At 57.1% G+C, this 26,700-nt stretch overlaps 1 protein-coding gene across 1 annotated transcript; it reads right to left on the bottom strand.

Moving 5' to 3' along the window:
* On the bottom strand, positions 1 to 21,074 carry P2ry8 (P2Y receptor family member 8). Its single transcript, XM_020167358.2, has 2 exons — positions 20,805 to 21,074; positions 1 to 3,928 (listed from the first exon to the last, which is right to left on the bottom strand). The coding sequence occupies exon 2, from the start codon at positions 3,861 to 3,863 to the stop codon at positions 2,775 to 2,777; it is 1,089 nt and encodes a 362-aa protein (XP_020022947.1). The 5' UTR covers positions 3,864 to 3,928; positions 20,805 to 21,074; the 3' UTR covers positions 1 to 2,774.
* Between the last annotated feature and the right edge of the window lie 5,626 nt (positions 21,075 to 26,700).

Genomic DNA, 26,700 nt, shown 5'->3' with positions numbered 1-26,700 from the left:
TTTTGTAGAAAAAATGAGATTTTATTTCACAATAACTTCAGACAGACAGAGGAGGTCACGGTGACTGCCTCACGGTGCCCCCCTCGCTTGTTCCCTTTCTATGGCCTCTGCGTGACACCTCGGTCCATTTGTCACCGCCAAGCCACCAACACTGCACCCCCTAAACGTCCTTGTTGCTCACCTTGGGCTCCAGTTCCACCGCAGTCCTCTCACTAATGGAAAATGTGTAAGTACAAAAAAAAAGGGAGTCGGACAGACAGACAAGTGTATTTGTCCTTTGTGCAGTGGCGGGGGGCGGGGGGGACGTCCTGTAGGGCAGGTTGTTGACTGCACAACCGATTTCCTTCCGTCCTGCGGCTTGTTCACAAGACACTTTTGGGGGTGTCATGTACACGGCCGTGGGTTGCGACTTGGGGTTTCTCACGCCTTCTGTTTGCACCAGGCCCACCCGACACCCCGTCTTCTCGCTGGTTCACCATTGGTTTGTAGGTTTGGCTTTGGGGGCAACCCGAGCAGCCAAGCAACTTCGGGGTTCCCGCGGTGGTCACTGGTTTTGGGGTCACCTGTGTTCCCACAGGTGACTGTCTTCATGGGAAATTGCAGCCTTAGGTATTGGGGTGTCTTTCTGTCTTGAAGGACCTGGGAACCCATTGGTTTCTGCTATGCAACATTTAGGGTGCTCGTTGCATAGGGTCACCGTCCATGTCCTTGGGATAGGCTGTGTCACCTTTTTCTGGGGGCTGGTGGAATGGGGGGACCGGGGGGTGGCTTCCCCAGGGTCCCCGAGCCGTCCTCTGCAAGCCACTGTCACCGTGTCACCAAAAAACGATGCCGTGTGTCCTCGGTGGCTTTGAAAGTTTGCATACACGTGTCCCCAGGTGGAAAGTGAGAACTGGGGTCACCCGAACCCCACAGCCTCAAGGCAGCAATTGCAGGGGTCTGTCTGCAAACCCCGAAAGATAGTGGGGTGGCCTGTCCATGCTGGGGGCTCTGCAAAGCCACCATTTGGAGGGAGGAGGCGCTTTTGCAAACTCTGTCCGGCTTGGTGCAAAAGCACCATGCTCGTTGCGTTTTTGGGGGTCCTGTGCACACCATGCACCCCTTGGGGCAAACCCACCAGGCTCTCCGTTTTGGGGGGCTGCTCGTGCATGGCTTGGTGCAGACCCACCACACTTAGTTCATTTGGGGTGCTCTTCTGCAAACCATGCATATCTTGTTGCAAACCATCCAGGCTCGGTGCATTTTGGGGTGCGAATTCCCCGCACTTGGTCCATTTTGGGGAGCTCCTTTGCAAAACATGCACACCTTATGAAGAAAGACACCAGTCTTGGTGCATTTTGGGGTGCAAATTTACTATACTTGGCCCATTTTGGGGTGGTCCCTTGCAAAGCATGCACACCTTGTTGCAAACCCAGCACACTTGGTCCATTTTGGGGAGCTCCTTTGCAAAGCATGCACACCTTATGAAGAAACAGCAGGCTTGGTGCATTTGGGGTGCAAATTCCCCACACTTGGTGCATTTTGGGGTGCGAATTCCCCGCACTTGGTCCATTTTGGGGAGCTCCTTTGCAAAGCATGCGCACCTTATGAAGAAACAGCAGGCTTGGTGCATTTGGGGTGCAAATTCCCCACACTTGGTGCATTTTGGGGTGCGAATTCCCCGCACTTGGTCCATTTTGGGGAGCTCCCTTGCAAAGCATGCGCACCTTATGAAGAAACAGCAGGCTCGGTCCATTTTGGGGTGCGAATTCCCCGCACTCGGTCCATTTTGGGGTGCGAATTCCCCGCACTTGGTCCATTTTGGGGTGCTCTTCTGCAAAGCATGCACACCTTATGAAGAAACAGCAGGCTTGGTGCATTTGGGGTGCAAATTCCCCACACTTGGTGCATTTTGGGGTGCGAATTCCCCACACTTGGTCCATTTTGGGGTGCGAATTCCCCGCACTTGGTCCATTTTGGGGAGCTCCTTTGCAAAGCATGCGCACCTTATGAAGAAACAGCAGGCTCGGTCCATTTTGGGGTTCAAATTCCCCACACTTGGTCCATTTTGGGGTGCGAATTCCCCGCACTCGGTCCATTTTGGGGTGCAAATTCCCCGCACTCGGTCCATTTTGGGGTGTGAATTCCCCGCACTCGGTCCATTTTGGTGTGCGAATTCCCCGCACTCGGTCCATTTTGGGGTGCGAATTCCCCGCACTCGGTCCATTTTGGGGTGCGAATTCCCCACACTTGGTCCATTTTGGGGTGCGAATCCCCCGCACTTGGTCCATTTTGGGGTGCTCTTCTGCAAAGCATGCATACCTTATTATGAAACCCACCAGGCTTGGTGTATTTTGGGGTTCAAATTCCCCGCACTTGGTCCATTTTGGGGTGCGAATCCCCCGCACTCGGTCCATTTTGGGGTGCGAATCCCCCGCACTCGGTCCATTTTGGGGTGCGAATCCCCCGCACTCGGTCCATTTTGGGGTGCGAATCCCCCGCACTCGGTCCATTTTGGGGTGCGAATCCCCCGCACTCGGTCCATTTTGGGGTGCGAATCCCCCGCACTCGGTCCATTTTGGGGTGCGAATCCCCCGCACTCGGTCCATTTTGGGGTGCTCTTCTGCAAAGCATGCGCACCTTCCGAAGAAACCCGCCGGGCTCGGTGCAGCTCCTCAGCACAGCCCACCCGGCCCCAGTCACCCGCAGTCCCAATCCTCAGGTCACCCACACCCTGCGCCGTCCCCGGGGGGGTGACCTCAGTGTCCCCGTCCCCGGCCTTTGGTGCTCGGCCCTCAGAACACGCTCTCCTGTCTCTTCAGGCCGGGCCCGGCCGCTCCGGCCACCCTGAGCCCGTCGTCGTCCCCAGCGTCCCCACCGCCGGACCTGGCCGACATGGTGCGAGGCGACAGGAGGCTGGCCCGGCGGGTGTCCGGGCTGTCGCTGGGCAGCCGGCCGTAGCCCAGGTAGCCGCGGAGCCGCCGCTGAAACTCCCGGGAGGCGAAGTAGTAGACGAAGGGGTCCAGGCAGTTGTTGAGGCAGCTGAGGCACAGGGTCAGCTTGTACACGTGGTACAGGCTGCGGCCCAGGTACAGCCGGGCCACCATGTGCACCAGAAGGACGAAGTTGTTGGGGGCGAAGCAGGTGACGAAGGCCACGAGGACCACGGCGGCCAGGCACACGGAGCGGCGACGCTGGCCCCCGCCCTGGCCGTGGGGCGTCCGGAGCAGCTTGAGGATGGTGGCCGTGTAGCAGGCGACCGTGACCACGAAGGGGATGAGGAAGAGCAGGACGAAGATGGTGAACAGGAAGACGGCCCAGGTGGCCACGCTGGGCAGCATGTTCCACTTGAGGACGTCGAAGCAGGTGACGATGCCCAGGTCGCGCACCTGGAAGGTCAGGTCCGTCCTGGCCAGCGGCGACAGGGCGGCCAGCAGCAAGACCCAGGTCCCCAGGCAGGCGGCCACCGCGTAGCGCCGCCGTCGCCAGGGCACGGACGTCAGGGGGTACACGACCCCCAGGAAGCGCTCCACCCCGATGCAGGTCATGGTGAGGATGCTGGAGTACATGTTGGCGTAGAAGGCCACCGTCACCACGTTGCACATGGCCCGCCCGAACACCCAGTGGCTGCGGTTGTAGTGGTAGGCGATCTGGAAGGGGAGCACGGCCGCCAGCATGAGGTCAGTCACGCTCAGGTTGATCATGAAGATGACAGACGGGGACTTGGGCCCGATGTGGCGGCACAGGACCCACAGGGAGAAGAGATTCCCGGGGAGGCTGACGAGCACCACCAAGGAGTAGACGACGGGCAGGGCCACGGCGATGGCCGGGTTCTGCAGCATCTGGAGGGTGGCGTTGTCCAGGCCGGTCACGTTCACGTCCATCCTGGGGGCGGCCGCGCGCAGAGGGACTGGTCATCGTCACAGAGACGTCAAAGGGTCCGGGGTGGCTGCGAGACGAGGGACACAGGGGTGAGATGGACGGACAGACGGGACACGCTGACCGGCACACCCGCACCCTTTCAATTTTTGTTGCTTTGGGAAGGGAAGGGAGCGTGTCGCGAGGGGCGGCGCGGTGGGTGCCACTTTGCAGCCATGAGGACGGCTGGGCGGATGACCCATTGCCCTGTATGGTTTGTTGGTTTTTTTTAGGGTGTCCAGGCACACGGGCTTCCCCTCCCCAGACAAGTGGGGGTGCTGCAGGCCTGAATCCTGGTCTCAAGGACAATGGTGGCTCCCTGACTCAGCTCTGTCACCTTCCCAAGGTCACAATGGAGCCCAATGCGGGAGTGGCCGTTGAGGGGGCACTTATGGGAGCTGAAGAAATTGAGGGTCCCCAGGGTATCGACTTCATGGCCTCCCAATCCCGCCGTTGCACAACCTTGGGTGCAAGGGGGTCAGGAAAGGGGCGAGTGACAGGTGTCCCAAACTCCAGAAGGACGTCATCATGGCGGTGGGGGATGACTAATGTCCCCCAAAAGGCTGAAGCGTAAGCAGGTGATGCCATCAGGAGGACACTGAGGCTCTCTTTGCTTCCCAGCCACCATGATGGGAGCAGCTTAGCTCAACCTGGCAACTCCGGGCGCCATCTTGTTTTACCTCACGGTGGACCAAAGCCACGGGTGGAAATGTGAGTGAAAGTGTTTCCTCCCTTATTCACGTCACTTGTCGTCATGGTCATGGGACGCTCAGGGAGGTGGACGGTGTGACTGGGGGACAGGAACGGGGTCCCCCGTTAGGGCTGCTCTTCAGCCAAGGACTGAGAACAAAGCTGGGACCGAGCCATGCTGGGTCGGTGACAGTGACGGTGTCACTGTGGCTTAGCCATTGTGTGTGAGGGATCTCGCCTGTGCATGTCACCATGAGGGGTCACCTGTGTGTGATGGGAGGCCAAATTCGACAGACTGTACGTAAAGGGTGTTCTTGCTGGGCTGGTGGGCCACGACACATCAGGTGACGGCTGGGAGATGAAAACGTGAGGTTCCCATGAGAAGAGCGGGGTGCTGCGCCCAGAGGACAGCGTGGCCACTTCTCAGAGCTCCCGGCTGGACCGGCGTGAGGTAAGCGCTTGACATCTAGGTCTGTCTGTCCATCATCCATCTATCTGTCATCTATCTATCATCTACCAATCCATCAATCGATTGATCTACCGTCTACCCATCCACCTACCTCTGTGCAGTGCCGGGGTTCGCTCTCTGCACCCCACACTTACCAGAAACCCAATTGCACCCCATTTCCATCCTCCTGCTCTTCAGCAGAGCCATGGTGATGGCCACGGTGTCCCCCACACTGGCCCACGGACATAGGGACAGAGACGGGGGGTTGCTCCTGTGACACTAAGGACACCACCATAGTCAACCCGGTCCCCAAGTCCTGCCTTTCACTCCTGTCCCCACTGCTCTGAACCCCAAGTCCTGCTCCCTTTCTGGGTCAAGAAGAACCTGGACCGTGACAACCGTGGGACTCGGTGTCCCCGGCGGGGCCCGTCCCGTGCCCGGTAGCGTCCCTGCTCTGCAGGCTCTGTGTCCTGATTTGCAAAAGCCCGGTTTTGCACTGCACCATCACGGTCCGGAAGGCTCTCGTGCATGAGAGGCTGAGGTTGCTTGAGAACCCAGACACGTGGGGTTCGAGGCCCCCGAGAAGGTCGTGCGTGCCTCACTGTCACCTCTGGGTCCCCAGAGGCCCAAGGCCACCGGGTGCCGCCGTGAACACCTCGGGGCGATTGCACCACTCCGGCACGGCACCCATCAGTTGGTGCCCCAGACACAGCCTTTAGCGGCTCTTTCCGCTTTCATGTCACATTTCAGCTGCGACACCTGGTCACTGGAAAGTGTCACATGCTTCCTGCCTGTGGGTGAGACTCTCGGGTCCCCTCATGCGCACCGGTGTCCTCAGTCGCCCCGTGAGCGGCCGGCCACCCCTGTCTTCAGGGACAAACTGGCCGTCAAAGTCCTTGCTGTCCCCAAGGGACACATCCAGAAGACAGAGAGCCAAGACACTGGGGACACACAGAGCGGGTTTGGGGTCTCTCTCTCTCTCTCTCTCTCTCTCTCTCTCTCATCAAAGCACACAGAAATGCAGCCTTTTCTTCAAAAGCCCCCAAATGTAACCGCAAACTCACACACATCCCCCCATCTCCCCTGAGCCCCCACACTGCACACGTACGGCAGGAAGGACTCTGGTCTCCTGCGCCGTCACCGTCACCCCCGTCCAGTCGCACAAAAGATTGGCCGCCCCGAAAGGAGACCCCGAAACCCAGTGGCTGTTGGCCATCGACCCATGGGTTCATGGGTGAGGCACACGTCCGGTTAACGGAACCCGTTCTTGTTCGTGGCTGTGTAATATTCCAGCCCTGCGTGGCTCGCCTTCTTTCTGTCTGTCCAGCAGCGGGCCGGTTCTGCCCCCATTGCACCCCAAGTCCCAGGTAGGGGCGGACCCCGTGAGCCGCCAGCTGACCCTTCACGTCCCCGACGGCCGGCCTGTGACGTGGGACCCCTTTGGGGGGGGTCATTGAGGGCCTCGGGGGATGGGCATTCATTTAATTGTGACCACCCCCCCCCACCGAGGGGGCTGTGACAAAGGGATGGTGACCGACAGGTGGGGACCTCAACTGTCACAGAGTATCCAGTGATGTGGCTCTTGTGATGTGTGTCACTATACAGTGACAGATGGGCCCATAGGTGACCCAGTCACTTCGCCCGTTGACAAGAATGGTTGAAACCAAAACCCGGACAGGGACGGTCACCAGGTGACCACAGAGTAGCCACCATTCCAAGTGGCCCCCCCCAGGTGACCTGATGCACAGAACGTCATTCATGCAGCCGGTGGAATATTAGGCACCTGTGAAAAAGGACGGATTCCTCACACCTGCTACAAGGACAGCTTGAACCCCGGCCACCGGGTGACAGAAGAGGTGACATTGTATCTGGCTCCATAAATAAACAACGTCGTGACAGGGAAATGCACAGAGACACAAAGTGGGTGTTTGCTTTGGGGTGGGGCTTGGCACTGACAGCTAATGGGGACGGGCTCTCTTTTGTGTGAGGGGGTTGAGAATGTTCCAGAACCAGGCCCCTGCTTGTTTTTTTTTTTTTTCACATCTTATAAATTACGTGTCAACAAAATAAAAACCAATTGAACCCCAACGTGGGCAAGAAAAGTGTTAAATTCTGGTTTGCACCCCGGTTTTTAGATGATTTTGTCCGCCATGTTTTCTGGGCTTCCTGCCAATCCCAGCTTCCGAAACTTCTTTCCCTTTTCCCCACATCCCCCAGGGAGCTCAGCCACAGAAGGGCCAAGTGACATTGAGCTACTTCTCTTTTGCAAGGACCAGCACGGCTTTCTCTGGCCAATGCCACCACTGTCACTCACTCTGTGGTCACCACGGTCCATTTAAGCTACAGGTGACCCTGGGCAGGGTGACAGGGGAGTACACTGTCCTTGTCCCCCACAGGACAGACAGGAAGCCACAGTGAACTGGGTCACGGATCCACTCGGGTCCGCATTTTCTCGTTTCCTCCTTTGCACAGACCACAGATGGCTTTGTCCCCACCAGGGCCACACACCAGGGCCATGAGGGGACAAGTGACCCTCGGTTGTCAGGTCCCATGTCACACCCTAGAGAGAGCATGGGGTCACAGTGACCGGTTGCAAATGGTGACCTTTCTGGCAAAGCCCTGTACACAGGGGGAACCTGAGGCACGGTGCACGGCACTCACGACCCAGCTCTGTAACTCGGGGACCTGAGGTTGACAAATGTCACTTTGTCTTCTGCAGAAACTACTCCAAATCTGGGCGTCTGTGTGCAGAAGCCCAGGTCCGTCTCTGCACCCTGGGGACCTTGTCTCTCCTTGGGGACAGTTCTTGGGGTCCCGTGGCCAGACAGTGTCTCCAGGAGGACTCCGGTCACCAGAGCTGTGATGATGTCGGATTTGGGGACATTCAACCCCAATTGACAGGTGACTTCGCACCTGTTCTTGGGGGCTTGGGGGCTTGGGGACCTGGGGACGGGACGTGAGGGTCCCCGGCCGAGCTTTGGAGAATTCCCGCACGGAGGAGCTGGCGCGCCTGGCGCCCGTTTGTCGGGAACACAATGGTGGCGTGGGTGTCCTCGGTCCCCATGGGACCCCAGCGCCGCCCCTCACCGTGGTGATCGGCCTTGCACCCATTCTTCACTTCTGCGCCTCAGTTTCCTTATTGGTTCTCCCCGACCCCCAAGAAAAGGCCCAGGTGTGCGGACCGGGGGCCCTGGTGGCGGAGAAGACACTTTCCATCATGCGTGTCCCCAGGATGTCACAAGACCACGACGTCCCCCCCCGCACGCTGCGTGTCCCACACTTCGTGGGACCCGGGTGTCCGGGTGAGAAACTGAGCTGCGCAATGAAGTGACGCCTTCCGGGTGCCCCACCTTCACCCTGCCCCGCATGTCATTGTCACTTACGGGGCTGCTGGGGACTGCAATCCGGGGGGCACTGGCGAGCTGGGGGCCCCCGCATTGTCCCCTCCTCCTGCCGCAGGCCGCGATCTGAACGGGGTCCTGAGGCGCCCACGAGGCGCTTGGCCTCGGACCCCCAAGACGGACGCCCAGGCCGCAGCCCCGACTTCGCGTTCGCCATCGGCGCCCCGTGGCCGGCGGACCAGGGCCGGTTCCCCTTTGCCACGTGGGCCCCAACGCGGGGACAGGAGGACGACAGTCGCGCGGGGGCCCCGGCGCGTGGCTTTTTTTTTTCTTTTTTTTAATATATTTGCCTTTTTTTCGCCGCGGGAAACTCCGGGCGCGGGCGCAGCCGGCGGTGAGAAAACGTGAATTTCAGGGCCGCGGGGACTCAGTGGTGTCTGGTTTTGAGTTTTCAATTTTCAAATACTTACTATTGGGGACGGGGTCTTTAAGGAGGTGACTGAGGTACAATGGGGTCACGGGGTGGCCCTAATCCAGCAGGACTGGGTCCTTAGAAGAGGAGGACATAAGGACACAGACAGAGGGACGACACCGTGAGGACACAGGGAGGACATGGAGGCTGCAAGCCAAGGACCGAGGGTCAGGAAGAGCCAGGCTTTGACCTTGACCTCGACTACAGCGTCCAGGGCTTGACCTTGAACCGCAGATAACAGGAAATGCATTTTGTAGACCCCTTGGAATATTATTCACCCAGGAAAAAGCCTGAGGTCCGACCATTTGCACCGACGCGGGTGGCCCCCGGGGCCATCGGGCCAAATGAAGCCCATCAGGCTCCGGAAAAAGGTGGCGCGGAAGGCAAAGCGCAGAGCTGAGAGATCGGGGCCGCCGCCTGGCCACCCTGGGGTGACTTCAACCTGCGGGACCCAAAGGTTCGGGTGGGAACAACCTCAAGGGCTGGTTGTGCAGCCGGTGAGCTCGGCCCACGGGCGTGTGTGAAATGTGTGCAGACCGCAAAGGCGTCTGCCTGCGAGGCGCTCACGGTGTGAATTGCAGAAGCTTCCCCATTGCGCGATGCTGTCACCTGCCCCTTGGGCACACAAGTCCCTGTGGTGACCCTCGGCCCTGAAGAAGTCTCTGGAGACCACGGAGCTGGCTCTGCTATCTACTAGTCTGGCCCGTGATTCGGGGGGAGATGACAGGCGGTCTTGCCAAGGCCGGGCTGTGGGGGGACCTCAGAGCACAACAGGGCTGCGACCACCTCCATTGCATCCTGATTCCACCCTTTGCTTCCCAGTGAGTTGCTGCTTCTCTGTGCAAGGATTTTAGCTCAAGCATTTCCCGCCATTATGCAACCCACATCCTGGGGGGGGCTTGGCCCTGGGCCGTATTGGGAGGGGCGGCCCCAAAACGGCCGTACTCGGTCATTTCGTTGCATTCCCTTAGTGTGTGCTGCACGGAGTGAAATTCAGCATGGTGTGCAGAAGGCTTTTAGGGGTATTGTGGGGACGGGGTCTCTCTCTGTGGCCTCAAGCTCATAGGCCTCCCAGGCGCTGGGATTACAGGCATGGGCCACCCGGCCCAGCTATCGGTTGAGATGGGGTCTCAAAAACCATTTGCCCAGGCTGGCCTCGCACAGAGATCCTCCTCATCTCAGGCTCCCAAGTAGCTGGGATCGCAGGCGTGAGCCACCAAGCCCCGCTTTTGGTGACGTTTTTCTACTTTAACGAATGCGGGGTTTCTGTTGTAAAATCCCCCCGGGGAACGTGGGTAGGGTGCAGGGCCGCGGGGGTGTTTGGGCTTTTGGGGGGCTGCGTTGCGAGCGAGCTCGCGTCTGGAAGGACATATTGGTGCCATCCGACTCTTCGCATGTTTGCTCGGGAAGGCGCCACGGCCAGGGTTCCCCTGAGGGTTTTAACCGAAACTGCAAATCTGCTACCGCGAAGCCCTTTGTCACCGGGCTGTCGCCCTCTCAGGAGCTGGAAGCAAAATGCAGAACCCCTACAGCCGGCCGCGGCCCTTGCGCTTCTGTGTGGCCTGATGTCACTGTGTCCTTGCAGGACAAGCTGGGGACACAGGCGGGCTTTGCGCGGCACCATCAATCAGCCACCACACACCCCAGCGGTGTCACCCGCCTGTCTGAGCCACCAGCCTCCCATGCTGCAGGTGCCATTGGAACATCGGAAACATTCAGAAGCCACCAGAGGCTCAAGTGGCTGCATCAATGTCCCTTGCACCCTGGGTGGCTCCAGGTCAGGGCTAGCGGCCAGCCCTCCCTCCTTCCTCTGGCCTTTTGCTTTCCTGTTTTTGTACCGTTTCCTTTTGAAAATGGCCCGAGGTGCATGGACACCACAGTGACACTGGCAAGGTCCCCTGCTATCCAAAGGATCCCTAAACTTGTCACCTGGCCGTGAGCCGTGGTCCCCACCAGCCTCTTCTTGCACATGTCTCACAGATGCCACCAAGTTTGCGGACACCTAGGACCAACTGGGGACAAGGGACCTGCCGTGCTAACACCTGCTGACTCCCCAGCAGTGGGGACAGGCAGGTCACCCCGGCTGGTGGCAGCAGGAAGGTCACAGGGCACTGGGACATGCAAGTCACCAGACTCGTTTTGGAGAAGTGATGTGGCTGTAACCACAGGGGGCCTCTCCCAGGTCGGGACCCACTCAGGTCCTCACTCTCCCCCTTGGGACCGGGGGATTTTTGACCCTGGCCTTGTCACTTTGTCGTGGGGCCGCCAGGAGGATCCAATGTGGGGTGACACGGAATCTTGGGGACCCTGTGACGGTTTCAGGGCCCTCATGGGTTGTGTCTGGCTGGACAGGAGAGGCGTCCATCCAGGTACAGTCAGGACTGAATACAAGAGCTTCTCTCTCTCCCTCTCTCTCTCCCTCTCTCTCTCTCCCTCTCTCTCTCTCTCCCTCTCTCTCTCTCCCTCTCTCTCTCTCTCTCTCTCTCTCTCTCTCTCTCTCTCTCTCTCTCTCTCTCTCTCTCTCTCTCTCTCTCTCTCTCTCTCTCTCTCTCTCTCTCTCTCTCCCTCTCTCTCTCTCCCTCTCTCTCTCTCCCTCTCTCTCTCTCTCTCTCCCTCTCTCTCTCTCTCCCTCTCTCTCCCTCTCCCTCTCTCTCTCTCCCTCCCTCTCTCTCTCCCTCTCTCTCTCTCTCTCTCCCTCTCTCTCTCTCCCTCTCTCTCTCTCCCTCTCCCTCTCTCCCTCTCTCTCTCTCTCTCTCTCCCTCTCTCTCTCTCTCCCTCTCTCTCTCCCTCTCCCTCTCTCTCTCTCTCTCTCTCTCTCTCTCTCTCTCTCTCTCTCTCCCTCTCTCTCTCTCTCTCTCTCTCTCCCTCTCTCTCTCTCTCTCCTCTCTCTCTCTCTCTCTCTCCCTCTCTCTCTCTCTCTCTCTCTCTCCCTCTCCCTCTCTCTCTCCCTCTCCCTCTCTCTCTCTCCCTCTCTCTCTCTCTCTCCTCTCTCTCTCTCTCCCTCTCTCTCTCTCCCTCTCTCTCTCTCCCTCTCTCTCTCTCCACCCTCCCTCTTTCTTTCTTTCTTTCTGGGTTGGATTTTTTTGAGACAGGACCTCACTAGGTAGCCCAGGCTGGCCTTCAAGTCATGACTCCCATCTTAGCCTCCGCAAGCTGGGATTACAGGCGTGCATTACCACGCTCAGCTGTTCTCATTTTCTATACAGTTGTCTGTCCCCTCATTCACGGGGGCACCTGTTCCAGGACCCCCAATCGATGCTTGAAATGTGAATAACCGTTAACTCTGTATCTGCTGTGATCTTCCCATATGTACTTTCGATAGAGTTTACTTGATAAATTGAATCCTGTAAGAGACAAACTATGAACCAACAATAAAATAGAAGAAGTCTGGCAGAACATTACTAATAAAAGTTATTATATTTCTGTTTGCCGTTGGTGTCAGACCGGAACCTCCTATATCTCCTCAAATGAAGCTGAGATTATAGATATGCACCACCACACCCAGACTAGTGGTTGAGATGGGGTCTTGCTAGCTTTCCCCCCCAGGCTGGACTTGAGTTGCAATCCTCCCCGTGTCTGCCTCCGGAAGAGCTGGGATTATAGAGGTGAACCGCCATGCCCAGGCTGTCTCTGGATATCTGATTATAATAGAGAACTTGGCAACCTGCGTGCATGCTTTTTTTTTTTCTGTCTTTCATGAGTTGCAAGCTTGCAGTTTTTAGTGGAAAGGAAACATTTCAAAGCTTATAAATTATTTATCTCTGGAACCTTCCATTTAATATTGTCGGACAGGATCTACTCTTGGGCGATTTGAAAAACGGGAAAGTGAAATGGTGCATAACGGGGGGTGTTCAGGTGTGCATCTGAAGTGTCCCCAAAGCTCCTGTGTGTCAAAGGCTTGGTCCCCAAGGCAGCAGTGTCACGGGGTGGGGGGGGCTTTGGGCGGTGAGGGGATCTTGAGGGGTCTGACCTCATCAGTGGATCCATCCATTGATGGACCCATAGCCGAATGGGTTGTTGGGAGCAGATGGAGCCTTTAAGAGGTGGGGCCTGGTGGGAGTGAGGTCATGGGCGCGTGGCCTCGAGGGGCCTATATTACTGTGGACCCTTCCTCTCTCTGTCCGTTTACTCTCTGGTCACCATGATGTCACCAGCTTGGCTCCTCCACCTGGTCCTGCCATCTTGGTCTGCCTCACCATGGCCCAAAGCCATGGAGACAAGTGACTGTTGACTGACACTCTGACCCCCAAACCGATCTTTCTTCTTTTTAAGTTGGATATATCAGGCGTTTTGTCACAGTCACAGGAAGCCGAGTGACAGAAAAGGACTTCTGAGCCGGCCAAGAGGATAGGTGTTCACTGGGTTTCTCCATCCCTGTCATCTGTGGGGACCTGAACCTGCCCTCCTGCACCCCTGTCTAGAATGGAGACATCACTGGTGACAATCAGGACAAAAGCTGCACTGCGGACCTGGTTCCTCTTTTTACAGCCATATTCTAAAACCCAGTGGCTAAGCATGGAACCTCAACAGGGTCTTTGCAGACTGCATTAAGGGTCTTGAGATGAGGTCACCCTGGGTGAGGGTCAGGTTTTCATAGAGAGAGGGTAGACAGACAGTCAGGTAGACAGATAGACAGATAGACAGCTCAATCTCAGGAAGTGACCACAATTTAGGGGACCCCAGGACGGATGGCCTGGCTGTGAACAGGGACACTTCGATCCTGGGTAAGACACAAGGTTCCTGCTCAATCAGGGTTCGAGCCCCCGCCTTGGTGGCCACGGGACCCCTGTGGTCCTCCATGACGCCATTAGGCTTCCCGACAAGTCATCATGTCACCTCCTGTGACGGCATCCAGAGCCCCTAGAAGGAGGGCAGAAGAGGCAGGCATTGGGGTCTTGAGTGGTGACAGGGGACACCTGGACACACCTGGCAGCCTAATGTTCAAGTCTCACCCTGTTCCCCGAGACCACTGGGGAGCAAGCCACGCCCTAATGTCACCCGAAAGGGACCGTGATTTGGGGTGTGGCGAGGATCAAAGGCACGGGGTCACGCTAACTGACCGGCCCTATGACGGACCCGTTTCACAGGTCGCCTCCCTCACGGATGGCACGGCCTGGGGGTCGCTATGTAGCTGAGTCCACTTGAGTGTAAGTTCCTGCTCCTTCTTGCTGGCAGAATTAAACATGGAGGACGCGCCGTGCCGTGCACGACGGGGATGCTTATTTGCTCACGGACGGCTTCCGTTCTGAGAGACAAGGTGTGACTGTGCAGCCCAGGCTGCATTTGAACTCCATGTCTTCCTACGTCTGTCTCCCGGGAGCTGGGATTACAGGCAGGCACCACTCGACCTGGCCATAAAATGTCTGTAACTTGGTACAAGTGGGGGACCCGCAAGACGGGAAGTGGGTAAATGTGCACAGTTGCACACGTCGCAGTAGGGAATTTGATGCTCAAGGGCTCAAGGGGACAGATTGAGCCTGTCGCTCTGTCAGAAACCTGAAACCCCATCTCTGAGCATGGTATCCCCCTATGGACATTGTCACCACGACACCAGGAATCCTCATGTTACTCTCGTGTTAGTTTAGGGCACCGACAGAGAAACAGGGGCGTGCGGAGACCAGGGTTCCAGCCACCTTCTTCCACTGGTGGCCTGACCCAGTGGAGTGGGTGACACAGCTGGTCCAGGATGAGCTCATCCCAAGACCCTAAATCACATCTGCAAAGACCCTGTTTCCAAATGAGGTCCCATTCTCAGGTCCCAGGTGACCCATTTTTGGAAAAGTCACCATTGCCCTCAGTTCTATGGACTTGACCATATTCCAATATGGCGGCCTGGCCCAATGGTGTGGGTGACACAACTGGTCCAGGACGACCTCATCTCAAGATCCTTGATTCAATCAATCATTTCTCAGGTTCTAGGGGTGATGATGTGGACTTTTTGGGGGGACCATGGTATAGCCCACCATAATTGTGTCCCATTGCTTCTAAAGGCTCCAGGGCTCATGAAGAGGGAGAAAGTGGGGTGACACCCTTGACGCACACCTGGTGAACAGGTCAGAAAGTGGGAGTGGGATGGGCACCGTCTGGCCATTGGTGTTGGTCATTCGGGATGGGTGTCCTCTGAGGACAAGGCCTGTCAAGGCCACCATCACGTGGCCTGGGAACCAGGGACATGTTTTCGGCACCACCTAGCTCCTTCCAAACTGCGCAAACATCTCTCACCTTCGGCTGTGCCCCGAGACCTTTGGGAAGCCCCAGATCATGGTCTGGGGTCGAGGTTCCACCCAGCAGAACCTAAGGATGAGCCAGAAAGGATTAAGGAAGTCCCCTGAAGGTCGAGCAAAATGGAAACTGACTGCAGTGGGAAAAGAGGACGTCCCGATGCCAGGGCTGGGCACTGCGCAAATCCCTAAATCATCCAACCAGGAAAACGGCTCTGAGCTTAGCGACCCGAATGAGGCCCCAGAAGGGAGGTCATTGCTCACCAAATCTTTGCATGTGCCCCCCAATTCTTTCAGTTCCCCCAATATTCTGTCTGCTCCCCGATGTTGTCTCTGGCCCATGCTGACTTCCCCTATGGGCTGACGCCTATGGCTCACGCACCGTGAGGCGCCCAGGTTGCAGACGCCTCCCTCTCTCTGCAAGGAGCAGGTGCACGGCCTCTTGCACCGGTGGCCGTTATTTGCATGAGTGTTGGAAACGGCAGGCGCTGTTTATTTCCACACCGGTCTCAGTGCAGGAAGCTGGCCGGCTGCACGTTGAGGCTCTGGGCTTAGGCGGTGGGGATTTCAGATGAGCGACATCCTACATTTCCTGAGAGTGACTCACAGACCTGCCACCCGCCCTGCTCACCGGCGCTTTGCAGTCTGTTTACCCAGAATGAGGAAGTGAGAGAGAAGCTGTGTTTCCCCTTTGTCTCCATGTACTTAAAAAAAAATAAATCAAGGGGAGTTTACATAACAAAGGTCGCCAGTTACAGGCAAGATTCACTGGTGTGTGACCATTTAGAGTTTAGATTACAGCCGCGTCTCCTAATCTTGTTCCAGCACACGTCATCAGGACCCCATCCACCCATCCACCCGTCCATCCACGCACCTACCCATCCACCCATCCACCCGTCCATCCATCCATCCATCCACCCATCCACCCATCCACCCATCCATCCACCCATCCACCCATCCATCCACCCACCCATCCATCCACGCACCTACCCATCCACCCATCCACCCGTCCATCCATCCATCCATCCATCCACCCATCCATCCATCCACCCACCCATCCACCCACCCATCCACCCATCCACCCGTCCATCCATCCATCCATCCATCCACCCATCCACCCATCCATCCATCCACCCATCCATCCATCCATCCACCCGTCCATCCATCCACCCATCCATCCATCCATCCACCCATCCACCCATCCATCCATCCACCCATCCATCCACCCATCCACCCATCCACCCATCCATCCACCCATCCACCCATCCATCCACCCATCCATCCGTCCATCCATCCATCCACCCATCCATCCACCCATCCATCCGTCCATCCATCCATCCACCCATCCATCCACCCATCCACCCATCCATCCATCCATCCACCCATCCACCCATCCATCCACCCATCCACCCATCCATCCACCCACCCATCCATCCATCCATCCATCCATCCGTCCACCCATCCATCCATCCACCCGTCCATCCATCCATCCATCCACCCATCCACCCATCCATCCATCCACCCATCCATCCATCCACCTTGACTGACTCTGGGAAACTCCCTGATGTGCTGAGCCTCAGATCCCCCATCTTGCATTTCACAGTTTACCTGCAACCCACCCACCCCATTTATAGCACAGCTCTCCTGTCCTGTGAACTATGGGGAAGGTGCTGGGTGCTAGTCTGGTCCATCTTGGGTGCACTTGGGAGACCTCCATGACCCCAAGCAACAGTTTACACCCCAAGTCTTGCATTCCCCCTCATTGCACCATGTTCCCAGCCAGTGAAGAACCCCATAAAAGTCCCAAGGAATGAGTGTGACCCAAGGGCCATTTCCCATTTTGGGATCAGAACCAATATGGCGGCAAGAGGTCAAGTTCATGCTTTTCCTTTGCTCTGTGCAGAAGGGACACCATGTCACAGATTTGGTTTTGTCATAAAAATGGCCCGGCTTGCAGCCTGCATTGAAGAGTCAGGCAGCTAAGCAGGTGTGACCATGGTGACAGAGGTAACACAGTGAGTTCTGGTCCCATTCCCCCCCAGGGTCACCTGCCTGTGGGTGGCCCACACATGGGTACTTTGTAAGATGGCAGCTTTTAAAGTCTCATTATTTGATTATAGAATCAACAGCATAGAATATGTGGGGACACAGAATGACACGGAGACTTGATGGCTGCCACCTGTCCCCTGGGGCTAGGGTGGGGATTATCAGTTTACCTATCATCTATCAATCATTTTGTCCCCTGGCCCTGACAGACACTCAGCAGTGCCTGACACATTGTCATTGTCACAAAGTTTGGGGGAGGGGTTGCTTCTGGCCTCAGAGTCCCCGCTGGTCACCTGACAACCCACCTCAACCACCCACGGCACCCGAATGACCATCAGTGGCCCCGGCTGGCCAACCTGTGCCTGGGCCCTTTGGGTCTCACACTCCATCTTGCTCCCAGTGTCACTTTGTCCCTGCCTTGTCACCAAGACAAGCTGTCACCACTCATGTCATCCACCAAGACAACTACTAGGTCCCTCCCCTCTGTAGGCTGAGTGGCTCACTGCGTCTGAGGTCCCTGACATCACCACATGTCCCCCAAAGTCCCATTTTAAACACAGCTCAACATGGCCCTGCCACCTGTGTCCCCAAAGTGTGACACCCCTGTTCCCAGCCATGAAGAGTCACCAGAAGCCACCCTGTCACATTCAGAGCCACCCGTTGGGGTGAGCACTTTCCTCCGTTGATGCCTCAGGTGCCCCGAGTTTAAAGCGGAAGTTAGGAAGGATGGATCGAGACGGGTCAATTGCACAACTCCACTTTGCCGTGGGGTCACCCCGTCACCACCCTCCCCCCAGTCACCGCGGGGCCATTTGTCTCCTGCTCAGATTTTCCTGCCAATCTTGCAAGGCACAGTGCAGTGGGTGCGGCGGTGCCCCCCAGCCACGCGGCTGGGTCTCCCTTCACCCCGTTTTCCTGGTGCAGGACTCAGCCTTACTTGTACCAAGGAGGGAGCTAAGGCGGGGCCACCTCCCCTGGGGTGTGGGGTTCACCAGCTGCACCCCCAGCCCTGGCTCTGTGCCTCCAAACAGAAGGTGCAGCCCCACTGGCCTCTGAGGGGTCACAGGGAGCTTGGGGGAGACGCAGGGACATTGAGGTTTTGCAGGGACCTTGGGGTGTCCACCGTGCACTCCAGGTGCAGGATCCGAGATCCTGCTTGCAGGGCACAGGGTCCTGGGGTCACACAGAAGAGGGACGCAGGGCCAGGTGCCAGTGCGTGTGCGGTGGGTTCCCCATACTTCGCCCTGTGGTACCCACTGCCTCTGGGGACAAGAAGGGGAGGAGCAAGGTCCCCCAGGGGTCACACAGGTGGCCAAGGCAAGTGGGGCAGGGCTGCAGATTTGTCTGGAGAGGGTGGGGTGCACCTGGCGGGTACAGGGGGCTCAGGGGCGAACAAGGGGTGTCAGGGGACAGGGGAGGGAGAGGGGAGAGGCTGGGGGTGGGATGGCCTAGAGGACAGTTGGGGGAGGGGAAGATTGGGGGGGAGCAGCCTGGGGGGAATGGGGAGGGGCTGGGGGAGGGAGAGGGGGGAGGGGCTGGGGGAGGAGGATGGGGGGGAGGGGAGTCCTGGGGGAGGGGCTGGGGGAGGAGGATGGGGGAGGGGCGTCCTGGGGGAGGGGCGTCCTGGGGGAGGAGAATGGGGGAGGGGAGTCCTGGGGGAGGGGCTGGGGGAGGAGGATGTGGGGGAGGGGCGTCCAGGGAGAGGGGCGTCCTGGGGGAGGAGGATGTGGGGGAGGGGAGTCCTGGCGGAGGGGCTGGGGGAGGAGGATGGGGGGTAGGGGAGTCCTGGGGGAGGGGCTGGGGGAGGAGGGTGGGGGAGGGGCTGGGGGAGGAGGATGGGGGAGGGGCATCCTGGGGGAGGGGATGGGGGAGGGGGATGGGGGGGCGTCCTGGGGGAGGGGCGTCCTGGGGGAGGAGGATGTGGGGGAGGGGCGTCCAGGGAGAGGGGCGTCCTGGGGGAGGAGGATGGGGGAGGGGAGTCCTGGGGGAGGGGCTGGGGGAGGAGGATGTGGGGGAGGGGCTGGGGGAGGGGAGAGGCTGGGAGAGGGGGAGGTGGGGGTGGTGCACAGGAGGGGCGTCCCTCAGGGACGAGGGTCCTGGGGAAGAGGTTTGGGTACCCCGGGGAGAGGTAAGAGCGGGGAGGCCTTGGCTGGGTGGGGACCCCAGAGACCCTGGAGCGGGTGACAGTCTGGGCAGTGAGAGGCCAGGGACTGGGAAGGTTGGGGTCTTGGAGTTGGGGTGCTCTCCTGAGGGCCCGGGGCAGGTGGGGTGTCTGGGGAAAGGTGCAGAAGTGGGGTGTGGCCGGAGGAAGTTGCAGGGGGAGAGGCTTGGGGGAGGGGCACCCCTGAGGGAGGAGGGTCCCGGGGAAGGGGTTGGGGTGCTCCTGGGGAAAGAGGTGACAGTGGGGACGGCTTGGCCGGGTAGGGGGACACAGAGGAGGGAGGGGCTGGGGGTGAAGGGGAGCCTCTGGGTTTGGGGGTGCTCCCCGCTGAGGGCTGGGGTCTGGGGGTCATCCCTGGGGTGAGATCCAGGGGACTTTGCCACCTCTGTGATCAAGTCAGAACCGAGTCTGGCCAAGTGGGGGAGGGGTGTGTCTGTCTGTCTTCCTGCTGCTGTCAGTCAGGGTGTCACCAGAGCCACACCAGAAACCAGGACCAAGTGTCTTCTTACACACCCTGCTGCTGGGTCCTAGCCCTCTGTCCCCTGGGTCCTGCACCCTACTTAGGTCCCTGGCAGGGAAAAGGATAAAATGTTTGGAGCAGGGGTCGAGGCCATGGTCCCTTTGTCCACACAGTGGCCTTGGCCTGGGGGTGGGGTGGGTGGAGGGAAGAGGACAGTGGCTGTGCACTCTTGTCCACGTCAACACCCCATTGTGCTCGGGTGCACAGGTTTTCAACCAAAAGCCAGGTGAGCACGGGTGGTTGCACCTGTCAAAGCCAAGGGCAAAAAAGATCCCCAGCAGCTGGACACCTAGCTTGCTTCCATTCGTCGCCAATTGTGCAGAAAACATGGCAGTGTCCATGTGACAGTGTGTGTGGACACCCCAAGATTTCCTGTCCTTTGGCCGAATTCCCAGGAGAGGCTTGATCAGGCGGCAACCCTAGTTCTAGTTTTTGGGGAACCTGCGCTTTGTTCTCCATGACAAGTGCACTCATTTGCATTCCCCTAAACAGCCCTAGGACGGTTCAACCGCGCCGTAACCCCCACCCCCGCCGCTTTTCTTTTTTTCTTTGCAAAAAGACGCACGCAACAGATGAAGCGAGCACAGAAAAGAGCAACCGAGTCACAACAACTGTGCTGCAGTCCCTTCCAAGTCACAGCCAGTCCCCCTTGACATCCCCCACTTTGTGGGGCTCACATCCGTCACCCTCTGAACCACCCCTACCCCAAAAGGGCCCTGGGTGTTTCTTAAGTGAACCTGTGTCTGCGTATGGCTGACCACGACCAGGTCACCTGGCCCAGCCTGGGGACCCCATGGCCTTTTTGGGGTTCTCCTGTGCACACAAGCAGGGTCCAGGACGGGTTTTTCGGGGGCGCCTTCTCCGATGGCTGCGAGCCGTGAGCATTTCGTAGCAGGCTGCACGACCTGGGCCGTTTTGCTCAGCCCATCGGACGGCCCCCCGGCTTTCACCAGCACACACCCATCCGTGCCCATGGGCAATGCAAAAGGCAGGAAAATGTCACCTCACCTGGGCCGGGACCTGCAGCCGCAGCTCTACGGGGCTCTCGGGACGGAGCCATCCAAGGAACCGAGGGACAGAGCCAGGCCACCAGGCCTCACACCCCCAGCTGCGGACAGCTGGCCTCCCAAAGGGACCCAGCGGCCTGCGTCCCCAGCTCCCTCTGCGCACCTCCAGAAGCCTGCACCGTGGCCACCACTGGTCCCCAAATGCAAATTGTGCAGCTTTGGTGTCCTCCTCCCCCTTCCTCAGCCCCCCCCACGGGGCCACCACCGTGCAAATGGGGTTTCAGCGCGAGGAACCCGTTTTGAAATTTCCTGCCCAACTGTCTGTTGGGGCCCACGGCAGCCACGCCCAGCCACGGTGTCACCCTACAAGTGACTTCAGAACAGGGTGGGAACAGCCACGCTGCTGGCTTTGCACCAGGCGATGTCACACCCGACCCTTTCCTGGTGGCTTTTCGTACTAGGTTTCCCAAAAAGCACCCAAAACACAAAATGGGGTCACGGGACAGGTTTCCTTTCGCACTGTGGACTGGTCGGTGCTGGCTGTGACTTTTTTCTGCCTTAGGTGACCTGGGGTAGGACGGGGCTTGCAGACGTGACAGAGGTGACAGCGCCCCACACGGGCAGATTAGGGGTTATGTCCCCGAGATTGCTGCCTTGTCACCGTCTGCATGGCCTGTGTCACCCCACTGCCTGCTATTTAATGTCACCCTATAGAACGCCAGCCCTTGGTCCGTCCCCGTCACTGGAGACCCCGTAACTCGCCAGGCTGTCCCAATTCCCTCCTGGCTGTGCTGGGGAATACGATACAGCCCCGAACCAGGAATCCTTTGAAACAGCAGAAATGGGCAGAACCCAGGCTCCACATCGACCCCAAAAAGTCCCAGCTTGTGGTGAAAGCCGAGAGGAGGCCCCACTCACTCAGATAGGTGGGGAACTGGGGTGAATCTGCCCTTGGTGTCCCTTTCTGTTTCACTCAGGACCCCAAAACATGGGACTGTGCCTCCCTAGGAAAGAGTGGATCTTTAAGGAGAAGGTCATTCTGTGTGGGGTCCCGGCTGACCCAGTGGTTGGAAGGAACTTTTAGGGTGACCCCGAGTTACGGCCAGAAGACTCCCCATTAGAAAGGGAAGCCCAGCCCTCAGGCCAGCATTTCCTGGCTGCTTCCCAAGGTCACTGTGACCTCCGACCTTCCCTGTGTGCGTGTGTGGGTGACCCGATGGTGGCATATGGCCCTGGAGCTGGAATGGGCTGGGGCCAACCCTGGGGAGGGGACTTTTAAGTGGGTGGGGGGATCTGTTGTCCTGGAGATGAAATAGGCTGGGGCCAATGTGGGGGTACTTTTAAGTGGGTGGGGGGACCTGTTGTCCTCAGGCTGAGTTCTGAAGGTCTGTGTTCCCCTCCCCATGCTACCCTGGATATTTTTAGGGGCCCCATCCAGTTTCCAAGTGACCCCGTTTCTCTTCTGGGGCGGACCCGTTACACCAAGCTGTGAACAGCACGGGAAGGGGACGGACCACACCCCAGCACCTCAGCACCACAGAGTCTAATCTGGCTCTGTGCGTCTCGGGGTCCATTTCCTTGGCACACATGAAACCTCAAAAGAAAAAACAAAAAACCCACAAAAACACGTGGCCGAGAACACAGGAGGCCCGTGTAAGCAATTTCACTTCCCTCTGCAGCTCGGGGGTGGGGGGCTCAGATGCCATGATTTCTCCTCTTTGTGAGAGGACCCTAGACGAGGGACCTCAAAGGAACCCCAAGACCCAAAAAGGTGCAGAAAATCCTGTTTTCCGGGTCAGGACAAATAGGTACACACAGCGCAATTCATTCACGTGGGGGAATAGTACGCAACTCCGAAGAGGAGACGTCAGGCACAGGCTAGATCACGGATGAACCTTAAAAATACGGTATTTGCTGCAAGAAACCAGATAGGACAGGACACGGAAGGCGTGACCCCATTAATAGAAAATAACCATAGCACACAAATCCATAGAAAGTGGGTTCCCGTGGGCCAAAAAAAAAAAAAAAAACTTAGTGAGACCCCATCTCAAGCAACCAGCTGAGCGAGGTTGCTGACTGTAATCCCGGCAACATCAAAACACAGATAACCGGATTCTGATCCAGGCTGGGGGGGAAAAAAAAATGCCAAAACCTAATCCAAAAATTAACAGAAGCAAAACGGGCTGCCCAGCAGGTGTGAGGCCCTGAGTTCAAGTCCCAACCTCCGTCCCTAGTTTATTTGGGGGGGCGGGGGGAGAGGGGGCAGGAGGAAGGAATTTGCCAATCACTCTTTTAATTCTTTCAGTCATTTTTCAGATAGGGTCTTGCTATTTTTTTGGGGGGGGGTGGAAGACCTGGACTCCCAGCTGGGATTACAGCAGTGCCGTGCCTCGCCTGGCCAGTTGGTTAAGATGGGGTCTCGGTAATTTGTTTGCTTAACCTGTTCAGCCTTCAACGGGGTTTTCCTGATCTCCTTCCACGAAGCAGCTGAGGTTACAGGCGTGCACCAGCATGACCGGCCTGCCGATTGAGATGGGGTCTTGCGATTTTTTTGCTCACGCCGACCTCAAATCTTCGTGACGGCGGCCTCCTGAGTAGCTGGGATTACAGGTGTGAGCCACTGAGTCCAGCTCCCCGTCCGCACCTTATGAAATTTGTCCTTCGGGGACCAGCTTCATTCACCGAGCACAGTGTTTGCAAGCTCCATCCGTGTTGGGGCTCAGGGCTCCTTCCTTTTTCATGGCTGAATACTATTCCACTGCTTGGATTGGCCACCCTTTATCTGCTCATCCATTTGGGGCTCTCTCTCTCTCTCTCTCTCTGTCCCTATTTCTCCTTCTGTCTCTTTCCCTGTGTCTGTGTATCTGTCTGTCTGTCTCTCTTTCTCTCTCTCTCTCCTTGTGTATGTCTTTCTCTATGTCTGTCTGTCCCGCTCTCTGTCTGTATTTCTGTCTCTCCCCCTCTCACTCTGTGTGTGTCTGTCTCTCTGTCTGTCCTTTCTGTCTCTTTCTCCTTCCATGCATCTCCATCCCTCCTCCTTCTCCCTCCTCCTGTCTGTCCACCTGTCCGTCTGTCCAACCCCCCGCAGGTGGCCATGTCACCGGGGCTCGGGGTCCCTGCCCCCCATCAGTCGCATGGCAGGGAGGAGGCCGGGGTCTGTCCTTCCTGTCCTCGATGGCTTTGGGGAGGTGACACAGTCACCTGGGGCCATCTTGGGGTCCCCGCCCCTGAGGTTTTGGGGTGGGGTGGGGCCGCCTCAGCTCTGAACCCCTCTTCAAGCTGCAGACAGAGCTGCCTGGGGACATGACACCCCGGGTCCCCTCTGTCACCCCTGGGGTTCCAGACACGGGGTTCAGCTTAGCACCCACTACGCCCCGCCCCACAAAGACTTCAGCACCTCCCATTGGGTTACGAACCCATCATTCTCCTTCACGGCCACGCCCCAATGACATCACTTCTTCCCACTATGCCCCGCCTCCTTAAGGCTCCACCACCTCCCAAGACCCATTGAGCTAGGCATCCATCAATCTCCCCTTCCAGGCCACGCCCCCAGTGACATCACTTCCTCCCACGAGGTCCCACCCCTTAAAAGCTCCACCCCTCTTAATAGCTCATTGAGCTATGAATCCGTCAATCTCCTCGTCAAAGCCACGCCCCAATGACACCACTTCCTCCCATGAGGTCCCGCCCCTTAAAGGCTCCACCCCTCCCAATAGCCCATTGAGTTATGAATCCGTCAATCTCCTCGTCAAAGCCACGCCCCCATGCTAGAACCTCAGGAACCCAGGGAGAGATATTTTCCGTGCCCCATGTCACATTGTCTGCTGTCATACTTGGTCATTTGTGGGGTCAGCTGGATGTAGACCCGAGGTGTTACGTGACACCCTACCATGCACAGGACAAACCCCAAGACTATCGATGAGTCAGTCACCAGAAGGATGCAGGGTATTATTGAAAATGAAATATTGCCAGGTGTGGTGACTCACGCCTGTCATCCTGGCATCTATGGAGGCTGAGATTGGGAGGATCATGGTTCAAGGCCAATCCACGGAAAAACTTTGAGAGACCCCATACCAAGCAATAAGTTGCTACGTATCGTAGTGTACACTGGTAATCCCAGCAAAAACTCGAAGTTCACAATCTAGGACATAAATGTGAGATGCTTTGTGGAAAACAAAAAAACAAGCAAAAAGGGCTTAGGGTCTGGCTCAAGTGTTTGAGTGCCTATCTACCAAGTGCAAGGACCTGAGTTCAAATCCAAGTACCGCCAAAACTATGGAGCTGGATGATGGGGTCATAGGTCAACGATATAAAGTATGCAATTCAAACAGTTCCACTGCCAAACGGTGCATTACAAGTATTTTTCACCATAAAGGCATTAGTGGAGGAAAGCAGATTGCAGTAGGGTGGGACAGGATGGCTAATGACAGAGGACAAGTCACAAGCCCATGGTCACTGGGCTCCATGGTTTTGGGCCATGGTGAGGCAGAACAAGCCGGTGGGAAGAGGTGGTGGAGAATAGCAACTCACATCATGGTGACCAAGGAGACAGAGTGAGGAAGGGGCCACAGCAATATATTATATATATATGGCCACGCCCCCATGACCTCACTTCCTCCCTCAAGGCCCCACCCCTAAGGGCTCGCCATCTCCTAATAGCCCATTGAGCTTTGAATCCATCAATCTCCCCTCGAGGCCACGCCCCTTTGACATCACTTCCTCCCTCAAGGCCCCCACCCCTAAGGGCTCGCCATCTCCTAATAGCCCATTGAGCTTTGCACCCATTAATCTCCCCTCGAGGCCACGCCCCCACTGACATCACTTCCTCCCACTAAGCCCCACCTCCTTAAGCCTCCATCACTTCCCACTAGCTGTGGATGAAGACATGGCGCTCTGAAGGATATTCCGGGCCCAAACTATAGCAGGAATCCCACATACCAAACATTTCTCTGCCTAAAATGAGCTTAGAAGACAAGCTTTAAAAAAGACTCTGGACCAAGGCAGGGTCATTGGTTCATTTTTGCACACTTATTACTGCATAATAAAAAACTCCATTTCAGGAGCAATGAGCCCCTTGTGTGTTATGCCATGGTGTCCCGGAAGTAAGACGGAAGGGGATCCTAGTACTTCCGGAGCACGCTCAGGTGCGTGGTTAGCATTCAGGTATCTGATTGCAGGAGCCCAGCAGCCCTTCTGTGCCATGAGGAAAGAGCATTGCAATACCCTGGAACTGGCCGCTGTAGGCTGAGAGCTGGAAGAGGGGTCCTGGGCACTATCGTGCTGACCTCTTCCTGGGTCAAGTGAAGGAAGGCAGGACAGGATTCCCAAATCTCCTTTCTGCCTTGAGCATCTCAGGCACAAAACAAACTTACTAACTGATAGAGCAGATAAGATCATGCTATATTTCATTTTCATTTATTTTATGAATTCCATGTGCAATTGCAATGGTGATGTTTTGTCCACCATACTTTTTTGCATTCATTTTGACTGAAAAATATTGCATTCAAATATTGTTTATCTTGGTTGATGAGGTTGTCAGTCACGGCTTTGAAATATGGCTCCCAATGTGGGGACCACAGAGAGGTGGGCTTGGTGTCATGGGGGGAGATACACCAGGTCCTGAGGATAGGAAGTCATGAGCAAAGATCAAGCATGGATGGATGAGGTATAATTTGCAATGTGAGCTAGCCTGTCACCATGACTGCTTGGGGTTTCCTGTGGGGACAGAAACATGTCAATTCCTCTGGGAGTGGTGGGATGGGGTCATTAGTGCATATAATGCACTAAGGACAAAGGGTGCCATATACCAAGTAAGTACAAGAGTGGATGGATAGATGGATGGGTGGATGGATGGATGGGTGGATGGGTGGATAGACGGATGGATGTGTGGATGGGTG

The sequence above is a fragment of the Castor canadensis genome, chromosome X (genome assembly GCF_047511655.1).
Source record: "Castor canadensis chromosome X, mCasCan1.hap1v2, whole genome shotgun sequence".
NCBI classification, from domain to species: Eukaryota; Metazoa; Chordata; class Mammalia; order Rodentia; family Castoridae; genus Castor; species Castor canadensis.
Note: the sequence above shows the minus strand (reverse complement) of the source record. Positions and strands in the feature narration are given on the sequence as shown.

What these genes read in the sequence shown, in the direction of transcription:
- P2ry8 (XM_020167358.2), bottom strand. Translation starts at nt 3,863, where the DNA reads ATGGACGTGAACGTGACCGGCCTGGACAACGCCACCCTCCAGATGCTG.